This window comes from Gobius niger, assembly GCF_951799975.1.
Source record: "Gobius niger genome assembly, chromosome: 17".
Taxonomy (NCBI): domain Eukaryota; kingdom Metazoa; phylum Chordata; class Actinopteri; order Gobiiformes; family Gobiidae; genus Gobius; species Gobius niger.
The window spans coordinates 23,547,297-23,561,501 of record NC_136868.1 but is presented as its reverse complement, the minus strand read 5'-3'; the positions used below and the strand labels follow the sequence as shown (position 1 = coordinate 23,561,501).

Sequence of the window (14,205 nt, the reverse complement as noted above, 5' to 3'; positions counted from 1 at the left end):
ATAAAGTACATGTCATTCTTTTTTTTTTCCAAACCCTAGCACTGAAATAAAAATGAAATCATGTTTTCAAAATCGGATTATCCTGATATATTAGAAAACAAAAAACAACAAAAACAGGATAAAATATCTTGGTACAACAATTTGAATTCATTTTTTTTCTTTTACATCAAAGAGCCTCAAACAAAAAATAGGCTATCCCATGAACCAGAACCACTCTTTTTTATTTTACACAGTAAAGCAGTACAAAGTAACTCATGCCCCATAAGGCCATAAGCGCCACTGCAGGTGTCGTAGCATGTTGCGTTTTTTCACTCATTAATTGTTCGTGAGAGTAAATACTACGCTGACAGAAAAGACAAAGGGAGAGAGGGATATTGTACATCCAATTATTAAATACTGTTTAAGTGGCGCTAGCCCGCAGTTAGCTTTGCTCGTTAGCCTGTTAACTACTTCTTCGTGATTCCATTAGTGTGTATTGCGCCTCCGGCTCGGTGCAGGGAAAGTTGCAATTGTGGTTTTCTGGCCAGAGACACCAGGAGGAGATGAAAGACCCCTAATAACCCCAACACTTATATTACCTCCACAGGGACTACGGAAAGGATTTATTAAGGTAAACAAGTTACCAAACAACCAAAAAACAAAGCAAAAGGGAAATATCAAACTCGAGCTTGACTAATAAAGAAACATTTTAAGACTAAATGAGACTTTGGAGACATTATCGAACACCCACCACAATAACATGGCGATAAGTGACCGGTGGCAGGTCACTCTGGCAGTTGCCACAGCCAACTGAGTCAAGTTTGTTGTTGAGAGGAAAAACTCTCTCATAAATGGCAACAGGAATCCGTGCCTACACACACAGACAGAGCCACTGGCAGACTGGGCCTCTGACATCACAGGTTATTTTGTGTGTGGGAACTGACCTGGAGGAGTGGTGATGTCAACTTTCACTGAAACTAAAATAGTGACATCACAGACTTCTATATAAGGCCCTTAAGTGTGTATCGGTGAGAGACATAACAGTGGGAGGCCTTTTTTTGCAGCTCTCTTAACAAAATGAGGATGTGTTTGTTGAGATTTCAAGTAGTATATTAGCTGTCAAAAACAAAGACTAGATGAAAAGGTGACTAATGAAGCTAAAAATATTAAATCTATATAAAAAAGTACCAAGCCAAAACTCCACATGAAACATTTTAATTGAATTTCTTTCACTGAAAGCACCAACCAAACAAATTCAACATCCCAGAAACAGGTCTGGTCTATTTGTACATGATAACTGAGTCCCTGAAGTCTCCCATTTAATTTGTAACACATTTGGATTGATAAAATGAATTCTAAGTAAAAAGTAACTTTGAGGTTTTGATAACAAAACAAGAAACGAATTAACACAAATTGGAGAACAAAAATGATCACTGAAGTAAAATGCTTCCAAGTGGTTAAACACATGAGAGGGCAGAAAATGGCCAATAGGCAAAGGATAACACAGTCATCGCGCTCCACACAGGGTTGTGCAAGGCAGCCATGGGACATCTGGCCACATGACACAAGTTCGTACTTTATGGGCAACAACATATAATCCTGAGAGTATAGTGGCAAAACTAAACTCCAGGGCCTGCAGCTGAAATGCTGACTGTGGAAAAATGTTAGGACGGCGTGGAGGGAAGAAGTGAAATACAGCAGGAAAGACGCTGTGTGTGTGGCCTGGATGGAGAGATAGAAATAGAGTGAGAGAGAAGATTAGAAAGAGCTGACCAAAGACCAAAAAGTTTTCGCCTTGCCTCAAATGGGTACGACGCTTTGCCCAAATAAGGTAGTTCTGTATGAAACTGAGAAAGGGGTCTGCGAGAAGGGGCATAAGGTTAATGCTGAGATTTAAATTCTTTCTATTCCTGTAATCAACCATTTTTTCATTTAAAAAGGAAGAGTGAAAAGGGGTAAACTAGAATCAGTCGTGCAGTCAGCCCAGTTTACTTAGAGGGGTATAAGCTGGCACAGTTCCCACACCTATCTATCTGTAGTAACCCATTAGGCTTTACTGGTTGACCCTTGACATTAGCCGGGGTCGTGGCCGAGGTCTTCATTAGGGGATAAATCATAAACACCTGAGCCGCTGACCTGGGTGCAGTGGTGAGGCTATAGTCATCTGGTATTCATTTGGGGTCGCGGTGTTGTGTAAATCGGGTTAAACCAGCGACTGCGACCCTCAGGGCTCGGAGCACTTATTAAAAATGTGGCCACAACCCACTCACAATGTGTCAGAGCGAGAGGGTATGCGCAAAGTCACGGAAAGTCCGACTGCAACTCTGGATTAGTGAGTATGGCTTTTCATAAGCCACGTATTATAATTGAAATAGAAACCAAAGGTTGGACAGCTGACTTCACTTGTTGATTTTAAAAGTAACTTTGTAAGCATACTCACTTTGTATTGTCATTGTCAAGTGCGACTGCAATATATGAGCTTTCAATGGAATCATGTTCTCCTGTCAAATACATGTCTTGAGTCGGATTTTGCTTCTTTTTTTTTTCTTCACTTTTCCAGTGTTGAAAAATCCTGTTTACTTTGGTCGCATGTACTACAGAATGTTCCACAGAAAGTAGATTTTATTGCTTATTTGATATATCATAAGATGTCCACTGAATTTGTATAATTTTCTCATGGTGATATTGATTTGTTAGCATGTTGTTAACCAAAAAAATTACTGCTTCAGTATAATAACACCAACACAGTCCTTGCTGATAAGTTGTCTTATCTAAACACAGACATTACTGTAAGATTGAAAATGTGAAGAACCAATGTTGGGATGTGCAGAAGCAGGTTTATAAGCCACAAATTAAACATGAGTCCTCTTCAAAGCACATTAATATTACTCAAAAAAAGAGTCTTTCTGCTGTAAAAAGTGTTTTCCCACAAAAGAGCCGTAACATTGTGGGTGTTGTATGTATGTATGTATGTATGTATGTATGTACTGACCTCTCCGTGGGCTCTCGTGGTTAAAGAGGATCCCGTTGACAGCAAACATGTTGTACGCTTCTCGAAAGTTCACCACAATCCAGTAGGCATAGAGCTTAGCAGCACCTGGGCACAATTTAGAGAAAAGTTATCAGTACACAGATATAGATTAATTACTATAAAGCCACAGCTAAATAAATAATAATGTCCTGAAAAGTGTAATTAGTGAGATGAAACCAAACAATGACCTAAAACGTGGCAATAAACAAGCATTATTTATTATCCAAATGTATGTCAAAATGTATTAAAAGCTTCAAATGTCTTATTTTTTTCAGATGAACAGATGTCTGTTTTATAATAATGCAACAATAAAAAAGTGCTCTGAACCCGAGAAATCAAAGGACTTTGATTTGCTATCAGACCATACTTCATAATCAGAAAGGTCATCCACAGACTCCTGTTGACTGACCAAAACCAGGCTTGCACAAAAAAAGAAACGCAGCTCTTTTCCTGTCGCCATGTTGCTCTCCTCCCACTCCGCTGTGATGAGGGGAATACCAGAGCCAGCGCAGGGAGGCACCCGTTGATTAAGCCATAGGTCAGGACGTACACTAGAGGTGAAGGAAGGTCATTAAAGCAACTCCCCTTTTTTTCCCTAAAACTAATTAATAGACAATCTGCCCTCCCTGCAGTTATGATGGTATGCGCCTCCCATGCTGCAGCAGATTGAGTGCTGACAGACGAGGAAAAGTGTTGGGGAGGAGAGCATTTAGACAACAGAGAACATGAAACCTGAGCAGCGGCACACGTGTACAGCCGCTGCTTGTTGAAAGTGAGCGCGGAGCTCCGTGGATATAAAGGTGTCTTTGTTAAACGCACAGCCGCTCCAGCAGTCAGTCAGACGTTTGGCCTTGGGGCGCGTGGACTGCTCAATTGCTGCTTATAGTGCTAAAGACTTCTTCTCAGTTACATGCATAGACCCAAACAAATGGGCAAGTAAAATGGTAAAGAGCTATAAGTAGTTTGGGCTGTCGCTATAAGATGTGAAACTGTAACTATAAATGCATGTGTGTCAGTCTTAACAAGAGCTAGCCACGAACCGAAGAAAGCACACAAGACGATGAATTAATGGATGATTTGCAAGATTCTGTTCAATTGTATGTTTGGGAACCAGTGACCGAGACAAATGCTGTTGAACACACATTTATTCGTAAACAATTCAGCTGTTACCATAAGGTGAGCGAGGGTAGAAGGGCGTGGTCTCCTTCTGAGGGATCTCCTGCACCTTGCCGTACAGCTCACTGGTGGAGGCCTGGTAGAAGCGCACGCTGCTGGTGAGCCCACACGTCTGTACTGCATCTAGGAGGCGCAGCGTTCCAACGCCGTCTACGTTCGCTGTGTATTCAGCCAACTCAAAGGAGACCTATAAAGCCAAAAGAGAGAACATCATGTTATTATTTATTTTTAAATCAGTTTTGAGGTTGGTTGCATATTAGTAAGGAAAAAACATGCCAGAACAAATTACTTGACTCATTGTAATAAAATGACAGAAACTGAAGGCTGTGAAAATGACCTTGTATTAACAAAATACAAGAAAACTAAATAAATAAACAATCAAGTTAAAAGACAATTGCATGCCAAAAATCCAGGCAAGAGATGGTCCACTGAGAGAAGGGGGAGAAAATGATTAGGTAACATGTGAATTGTATAAGCTTTAATCACTCCAACTCCCAGAATGCCTATTTCCATAAGAGAAAGAGTCTAGGAGGGAGGAACTTAATGAACACTTGGGGGTGGATTAGGCCTAAATGAAAAGTGCATGGTGTGTGCCGTGTGTGGACCAGCTTGGCCTGAGGCTCATAATCAGGCGTGACGGTTAAAAGGCGAGCTGTGTAGTGGTCACCGCACCTGGAGAGAGCGGCATGAGCCAGGCCCGAGCAGAGGAAACGCTCTGGCCCACGCCGCTTCCACACCAGCAGCACAGGGCGCACTGACAGATAAAGCCCTCTTATTTAAAAGCAGGGCTCGAGAACACTGGGCCTCTATTCCAGAGCAGCACACACATTCAACCCCACTCCAGCTCTGAGCCGGTTTGATCGGGGTCAATTACACTGCGTGGATCGCAGTAATTACCTGTGACGTGCCACTCTGCTTTAAATTCAGTGTTAGCTCTGACAGAAAAATGTTAGCACAATTGAATTGTGTTCATCAATAGCAAAGATGTAAGCGACATAATATTACACATTATCCAAAGTGGTTCCAGCGGACCAAAACAGTTCCCTCGTGGCAAAATAAAGTTTCCTCACAATAAACTCGAAGTAACTTCAGTTCAATCATTTTAAATAACAATGTATGAAATTTTATTAGCGTCTTCCTGTTGGGTACTTTTGACATGACAGACATGTAACCAGCGTGTGTGTTTCAGGTCAGGCTGGCTGGAGCCAGTGTCAGAGCCTGTTAGCTCCTAATGGCCCAAAAAGTGAAGCAGACAATACAAGTCATCATATACTGAGCTGTGTGTTCGCTCCTCCTCCGACAGTAACACAGATCCTGCAGCCCTGACACTGCTCTCTCTGGACCTCATAAACCGCATTATATGCTGCTACCTCCCTCTTTAACCAGCCCTCTCAGTACACTTGTCTGTGTGAGGCATTTCTCTTGTTTTTCTTCCACCACTGGGGCCTGAGACACACTTTTGGGGTATCAAAACCAGCTGAGAGGGGCAGGGTCCAGGACACCTTGACAACTTAAATCAAACAAATTGCCTTAATGCCTCCATTCTCTGTCATTATGTAAGGCAAGGCCTGGGCGCTGACGGTTTAAAGGCCAGACGTTTGCGTACTCCAGTCTGGGGTGGCGGGGCCCCTCGGCCCTTGGCAGATATTGTTCTGTTCTGGGAATCCAGCCAGACTCTGTCAGCTTTGGGGGTCTGGCGGGGAGCAAATATTCCAACCTGAAAGAAACGAACCGTTTAAAAGCTCTAAATGTAGGGAAGACGTGCAGAGGTTTCGGTTCTTTCCTGCACTCAGGCCTATTGAAATGCATGCTTGAAAAGAGGGAATGCAGCTCTGCGTGTGTGTGTGTGTATGTGTGTGTGCGTGTGTGTTTGTGTGTGTGTACGTGTGTGTGTGTACGTGTAGGTGTGCGCAGTCACGGTGTGTGACTTGACAGATTTATAAATATAAGCTGCAGTTATTCAGGCATGACCTCTGAGCATACCTGTGACTGTGCTGGAAGAAGGAGCACTGAAGAGAAATTAAAACTACACTGCAATAATACCGCACCTGGTAGCAGTTCTCTATTTTGAAGAACTGAAATCATAAACTGGAATTTGTGGTCTGCCACAAATTTAAAGTAAATAGTGTTTACTACAGATGCATTAAGTGTCTAAAATGAAAACAACCATTGTTGTTGTTGCAATCAAATGACTGATGAGGGATATAATTAGTCTGAGGTCAAATGTTATGGGGTGGTTCTGTCTGATCATAAAATTTCATTATTCAGCCAGCCACAAACAAACTAATACGAAAATGAGCTGAAACTTTGAATATATCATCATCAGTCTAAACCACATTCTCTCTTAAATTGTGAAACCACCAAAATCCCAAATCAACCTCATTCCTTACCTTTCAATTATAGCACTGTCAATTATACACTATTGAGTTACTGCAAGGGCATATCAGTGCATCCTGGCTTAAAATCTCAGCTAAGAGCAATATAGAAAATGCTTTTAATGTCTCTCAACAAAGTATTGAAATATTGTATTTGGATCAGATTTAAAGTGCAGAACAAAACAAATAAAACGCATTTAGCAAATTGAAAATTGCGTTGTCATCTGCAGATCTGCTGCATGTTGCACCATTAAACAAACAAGTGGCATTTCAGTAAAACCAAAACACAGAACGTACCATATCTCAGTCACAATAATCACTAATGCCTGTTTTCTTCAGTGGTGTGCTGTGCCTAAGCTACTGTTGCTGTAATCCGGCCCACGCTAATCGCCCGCTCTCAAAACACACCACTATCTCCATCACCACGAGTGGGATCTCTTCCCGTAATGTCCTATTGTAAATATGCCACTCATTTGTGTAGCAAAGCACACACCTTAAAGAACAACTAACCCCCAAATCAACTTTTTTTTCTAGCTAAGTTGTATAAATGGGTATCTTATAGTGTTGTCTACGTGTATATGTCACTATTTTAACAATTTAGTGCAAATTTGTTGAAATCCTGTCTTTGTGTCCCAAACCGTCTGTGTGGCGCCATCTGCAGCGAACTGTCGGTACTGCATTTGATTTTTTGAATTCGGCACCCAATTAGCGGAGGGGAGAGAGATGATGTCAGGAGGCGAGAGATGATGTCACGGGCTCTGCCGCTCTGGGGTATAAAAGGGCTCAGTCTCGCTCACGCCCCCGTAGCGAGTTGGTGTTGTAATAACGAGAGAATATTATCATCGATTGTCAGGTTTGCGATTAGTTGTCATAGCATTTAGGTAGATTTTATTAGGATAGCTTTTTTATTATAAATAAGTGTATAGTTTTAGTAGTGTTAGTTGTTGAATATTGTAGTTGTAATCACTAGTTGCTTTTATTGTTAGATTAGTTAGCTCAATTTAGCTTAGGGCGTTTGTTAGTATTGCTTTTAGTGGTCTATCGTGTATAATTTAATTGTTAGTTGTTAATTGTACTGTGTTAGGATGGGGAGGAAGTGTAGCGTAGTGGGGCTGGAGTTTGCAAAGACCATTTTACGTGCTGATTCCTTCGCCAACTTCACCGAGGTTGAACTGGGCTATGCTAGTCTTCTGCGTTTGAAGAGCGAGGCCGTCCCCACCGACACTCCTGCCCCGCCAACAATGTGAGGTGAGTGAGAAAAATAATGATTTACCCATTTTGGGTTTGGTAATAATTGCATTGATTGTAGCTGCTGTAAAAAGAGGCACTTGGTTCACTCTGTCCCGGTCATTCCTGTCAGTAGAAGCTACTTTGCTCACAGATTGAGTCATGTACAGTATATAGAATTTTTATGTGCACGTCAGAATAGATCGTTATTGTAGTGTCTCAAACAAATTCGCCGGTTTGGCCTCTGATAATACCAATCACATGAGTCGTGTAGATCTGTTGAAAAAATATGGCGTGTAAATAGACTGTGCAGCCTCAGCTCCAGGCGACGTGTCCCGCACTCGCTCACTGTGGCTGAAGAACAGCAGCCACCGGTTATAAGCGCGTCTACTCGCTGCCCGGGGCAGCCTGCTAATGCATCAGTCTGCAAAGTTACGCCAACACTGTGCGCAAATGTGCACGAGTCTGAGCACCAAACTAATCTAAGTTTGACATGACTGTAGCTTTTGACAGTAGCTACAAGCTAGCATGTATAGCTAACGTATAGCTAGAACGTACTGTGTGTCTGAGGCTAAACTGACCGGCTCCGTGCGCGCTCTGCTCCCGTTTGATGCTCGACTGCGGTCAGTGAGGAGAGGGCTGACCACTCCAGGTGGACCGTGTGGTCAGTGAGGAGAGGGCTGACCACTCCAGGTGGACCGTGTGGTCATTGAGGAGAGGGCTGACCACTCCAGGTGGACCGTGTGGTCAGTGAGGAGAGGGCTGACCACTCCAGGTGGACCGTGTGGTCATTGAGGAGAGGGCTGACCACTCCAGGTGGACCGTGTGGTCATTGAGGAGAGGGCTGACCACTCCAGGTGGACCGTGTGGTCATTGAGGAGAGGGCTGACCACTCCAGGTGGACCGTGTGGTCAGTGAGGAGAGGGCTGACCACTCCAGGTGGACCGTGTGGTCAGTGAGGAGAGGGCTGACCACTCCAGGTGGACCGTGCGGTCAGTGAGGAGAGGGCTGACCACTCCAGGTGGACCGTGCGGTCAGTGAGGAGAGGGCGCTCACAGATGTGAGCTGTTCTTACGTGGTTTCAGAATCAGTATAGTTGTTATTGCCATTGTTGTTGAACAGGTTCACAAAGTAGGATCAATTCTGATAATTATGTTCATGTTGACAAGTTTTCTGAAGTGAACCAAAGTTTACACCTATTTGGACGCAGCTTTTCAAAATGCCAAACCATTTGGGAGTTTTTAGTAGCCGACTGTAGCCAGAATTAACCTGATACAAATATTTGGTTGATCTGCTATAGGGGGGCATATTCTAAAGTATATCCAAGGTTGTATTCCTATAAATCATCAATACAAGTTTACAATCTATGTGCATGTCACGTGTGTGTGCACTTTATAAATATTATTTATTGTTATGTTTTCAGCCAAAAGTGAGCAGAGAGAAATGTCCAAACTGATCCAGTCCTTATAAGGCATGCAAGTGTCCAGGCCAATGTGAAGCCGAGCAGGCGACGCAAAGGTGAAATCTATTTATCCTTTATACAGTACTGTCATTTTATGTATAAAACAGTCTACACTTTTGTTTTTTTATATACTGTAGTTAGACACAAGTTGTGTAATTACTGCCATTTTAAACGTGTTTTTTTTGTTTGTGTTTTGTACAGCTATTCAAGCCCGGACCGCTTACACAAGCGTCGGTTGTGGGACAGGGGACCTGATGGAAATCCCTCTTCCTGACAGTCCCAGAGCAGCCTCTACACCTTTAAAAAGGAGAAGGTGTGAGGTGTCAGCGTCTGACCCCAGCTTCCACATTGATGACAGTGCCAGCACTGTGAACTGTTCAAGGTAAAAAGGAAATCTAGAGTTTTAATTGAAAAAATATATACAGCGTCCTGGTTTTTTGAGGGATGAAATATCCTTTATTTTATATAGCATTCCCACTGAAGTCCCTCCACACAAGGACAAAAAATATATTGTTCTTGAGGACCAACTGCTGGAGCTGTTTAGGCGATGTCCTGTCTGCACTGGTCGCTGTGCTGTGGACACCATCACCATCGGCACACTGCTTCGGGTCACTCAACAGTGTCCTCGCTGTGAGTTCTCCAGTCAGTGGTCCAGTCAGCCCATGGTGAACAACATCCCAGCTGGAAACCTACAGCTCTGTGCTGTTCACCGGCTCATCCTTTAGCCAGATTTCAAAGGTACTACAAAAACATTTTATTTTTCCATATATTATCCGATGATAACAGATGTTTTAATTTTATAGTTCTTGGGGGCCTTCAATATTCAGGGACTGTCAGAGCAGTGCTTCTACAGGCATCAGGCAAAGCTCCTCATCCCTACGGTCAACTGGCAGTGGAAGTTGGAGCAGGAGGACCTCATCAGGGAGGCTCTTGAAAGCGGCTCTGTTACACTGGGCGGGGACATGCGGGCAGATTCACCTGGTAAATACATTTAATAAACATTTATCTGAAGTATTAAAAGTCAGCTAATGTATAACTTGCATTCATGTAGGACATTCAGCCAAGTATGGCAGTTACACCATAATGAATCTAACGTGTAACAAAGTCATTGACATCCAGCTAGTCCAGGTAAAACATTACAATACAAACATAAATATGTAACTTTGGATAACTGTGCATTATGATAGAACTCATATTCTTATTTTTTTGTCTTATTAGAGCAATGAGGTTGGAAACAGCGTGTGCATGGAGAAGGAGGGGTTTGTGTTTTGTGTCCCAGAGATTGGAAAAAAATGATGCGCTGGGCCAGAAAAGGTGAACGGAGGAAATGACGAGGTGGAAGAAAAGCATTGTGAACCATCTATATGAATCATCTCTACTGGTCACCATCAAAGGCTGTGGCTGAGTGGACATCTGGGCAACTACATTCAGAATGTCCACGGAAAACCCCCTGTCCCCTCGCTGTCTTCACAGGCCTTTGGTTGGGGATGATGCAAGAGTGTGGCCAAAATCAAGTATGTGTCATTACAACTACTCCTCCCAATATCTAATTTATATTGATGCATTTACACTTCACATATCAATTTATTATTCTTTGTAATTCTTTATAATTCTTTGTAGGCACAGCAGCATGCGAGAGACTCTTACTCTTTTATTAACACCACGTTTTTTGAAAGATTAAGCTAAAATAAGCCCACAATACCACACTTCAAATATTGAGGAATCCATAGTCTGATTCTCACAATAGTCTGGGCCTCTTATTCAAAGGAAGGCTGGCCAGGTAATGATTCCTAAAGGTTCAACAAATATTCACTAGTTATTTTATCACTTTGAAATGTTTAGAAAATAGATACTGCATATTAATGTTTATTTGTGAAATTTTAGGGTGCAGGTTGGTGCCTTGAATTATGATTAAAAAAGGCAAATCGTCATAGTGTATCCAAAATTCAAGCGTGGAGACTACACAGTGAGAGCCATGAAGACCAGAGCTACCTCAGGTATGTCACATTAAAAACAACACAACCAATGCTTTTACAAGGACAAATGTTTTGTGCTTTGTTTACAGTCTACTTTGACCAACTAATGGCCCTGCTGTTTGAAAGTGTGGTCGAGGATCCTCTCCCATATCAGGAGCACACAAAGGACCTGTGCCTGAACCATTCTGTGCCCATTGGACAACGTAATAGATTAAAATCAATGTTTCATGCAAGATTTAATTGTGGGCAGTAAAAAAAAAATGAAGCCTGTATATGTTCTGTCAGATATGTCACAGGAAGGTATATGCAGCACCACTGTTTCTAGAAGCTGAAAACTTACTGCATGTATATTTATTACAGTTGGTATTGTATAACATAACCAGTCAACTTTGTCTGTTCAATTTGTTTATTGCACACATCTATGTAGACCAAGTGAGTGGCACATGCAGCTCAACCTCAAGTGAAATGTGAGCTGTAAGTTTGTAGTAAGTTTTACCAAAGAAATTGTGCTATAATTTGGAAATTGCACTGTTGTAAGAGCCAGAAGTGCAGAATCAAGTACTGGTACAAAACAAGATCTATAATTTTCATTAATATTTCAATATTCAACTAAAAAAGCATACATATAAATACTTCATTATAGTCTTTACTCTACAGTGTCATCATTCAGTGGTAGTTTAGTGTATGTGTTAATGTTGGTTAAACCTTTTAGTTCACTAAATTTAGTAATAGAAATTACTTCAGGCTATTTACTTAGGGCTAACTGGCTCTTTGGGTTCACAATGTTACAGTCAAGCCTTTAGAGAAACATGACCTGGAGGATTCTGTCTCACATCTTCAATGGCAAACCAAAAACAATTTCAAAAAGACAGTGTTCCTGCTCAATAATACAGGCCTACATTTATTTATTTGATATGTTTTGTGCACTTTGCTGTAAGAAAAATAATAAAAATCTTTGTAACACAAATAGCCACGTCTCTATATCACACACTCTGCTGAGGACACTGAGATACATCTCCCATGTTAACGTAGACCACAGCAAAAGTCTACATCTAAAATAGATCGGTAAATTCTGAAGCAGCCAGGACAGTTACGTCCCTTAGCTGCGATGCTAACGTCGATCGAGCTCAATGCTAAGCCGCTAGCTTTGTAAATGACAGAGGAATAAATGACCCAGCGCCTCAGGTACAAGGCCGCTGTCTGCCACGATGCCCCCCCCTGTGTAGAGAGAGCTGTCGAGCTGTCCCAGTGGAACAAGTTGCTAAATAAGTTAGCTCGCTGGAACTCCATGCTCCCATGCTCGGACTTTGTTTACGAGGAGCGGTGCAGGTGCAGCGTCGAAGTCAGAAGCCTCAAGCCCCTCCCACCCCTCACCCCTCCCGCGTGCCCCTTAGTCCTCCAGGCAACGCCCCCTTTCTGTTGAGATTTTCAAATCTGAGGCTCTGATACTGAGGCTCTGGAAGGAGGGGTTAGTAGCCCTTTAAAGAAAAACAATTGGGTGTTTATTCCTTCACTGTTGAAAATGGGTTGGAGACATTTGTGACACAGAGGCAACGAGAGCAGAGTTTGACATTGCATCATCTACAAAGAACGTCTCAAGGTCCTTTTGTGTTTCCTGGGAACAAAGACGCACTCACAATGGCTCAACGCTGACACTTTTACGCAAGTGACTACATGTACAGTGACTGAGCCAACCAAGCCATCAATGCACTGGCATCTAAATTATTCTCAAACTCAAATAGCACACACACCCATCATTCCATCTATTCTAATATCAATACGACCTCAATACAGGAGATATTGCTGGAAAATGGCTCCAAGCAGACACACCAGAAATGTAAGAATCGTACAACACTGTCTTTGCAAAGGCATACAGTTAATATGCAATGCTTCAAATGGATCTAGTTAAGATTAGAGGGAAGTGATTTTGTCTCATCAATTAATTAACTCACTATATAGAAATATCAGGAGGGGTAACAGTTTTCACTTGTCCAACTGTTGTCATTTTTTTCCTATTAAAATTACTACAACATATTTAGAAATATTTCGAAACATAAAAAAGAAGATACAATCGGGGGCAATCATTAACTCATAATGAAACTGTTTGCCATAAATGTTGGCCACAAGTGTCACAGTATAAGATAATATTTATAAATAATAATCTGTTAACACTTATATTGTACTGCTCCTAATTTTGTGCAGAATCTTCAATAAAAAAATACTGAGACCAATTTTTTTTTAAGGCTACAAGAGGTTTATTGTGGCTTCTAAACCTGCTTTCTGGCATCTCCGCGTTGATATTTTAGGTTATTGTATGAATGCATGTTCATGAAGAATAATGGATGAATAAAGACTGCTAGTTTAGGGATCTCGTATGTTGCTTGGAGCACCCTCTGCAGGCACCACGGGGCATTACACATGATAAAACGAGATACAAGCTACCATTCTAGCTACCGTCATGCTAATAAATGAATAGTGTTGCGATAAAGGCAGTGTTAGTGCAGTACAGCTCAGCACGGATACAGTGATGATTTATGGACTTCAAAAATGCAGAGGACACACTTTAGGATTCTATCTATTGCGCAACAAAATCCAAGAAATACAGCTCTCTCGGCTCATAGGCTTTACAGCGAGATGGTCCTGGGTAGAGGATGACTGATATATTCAATAATATCGGTAATATCGGATATAATGCAGAAAAAAGCCGATATCTCCAGAACCAAAACTGATAGAGACTTCCTGTTTTTTGCATTGGAAAGAGCCTTAAAATGAGCCCTCCAACAATTTCCTATAGGCCTGAGGGAAGGTGACAAACATCGTGGTGAAAACTGGTCACAGGTTTGTACACCTCAGAGGCTCAGACTGTATTTTATATTTTGATAAATATTATATACATATCTTATATATGGCAGGATGCAGAGGGTGATTTCTCTACAGGAAGAATGTAAACTTTACCTCAACCTCAACAATAAAGACAAT

General features: G+C 41.8%; 1 protein-coding gene across 1 annotated transcript in view; it reads right to left on the bottom strand.

Moving 5' to 3' along the window:
- Positions 1-14,205, bottom strand: part of gmds (GDP-mannose 4,6-dehydratase) — a 119,585-nt gene that overhangs the window by 77,647 nt on the left and 27,733 nt on the right. The window contains exons 5-6 of the mRNA XM_079575070.1: positions 4,181-4,373; positions 2,972-3,076 (exon numbers count right to left, since the gene is read on the bottom strand). Of these exons, the coding sequence (XP_079431196.1) occupies positions 2,972-3,076; positions 4,181-4,373 (298 nt within the window). The remainder of the gene's footprint in view (positions 1-2,971; positions 3,077-4,180; positions 4,374-14,205) is intronic.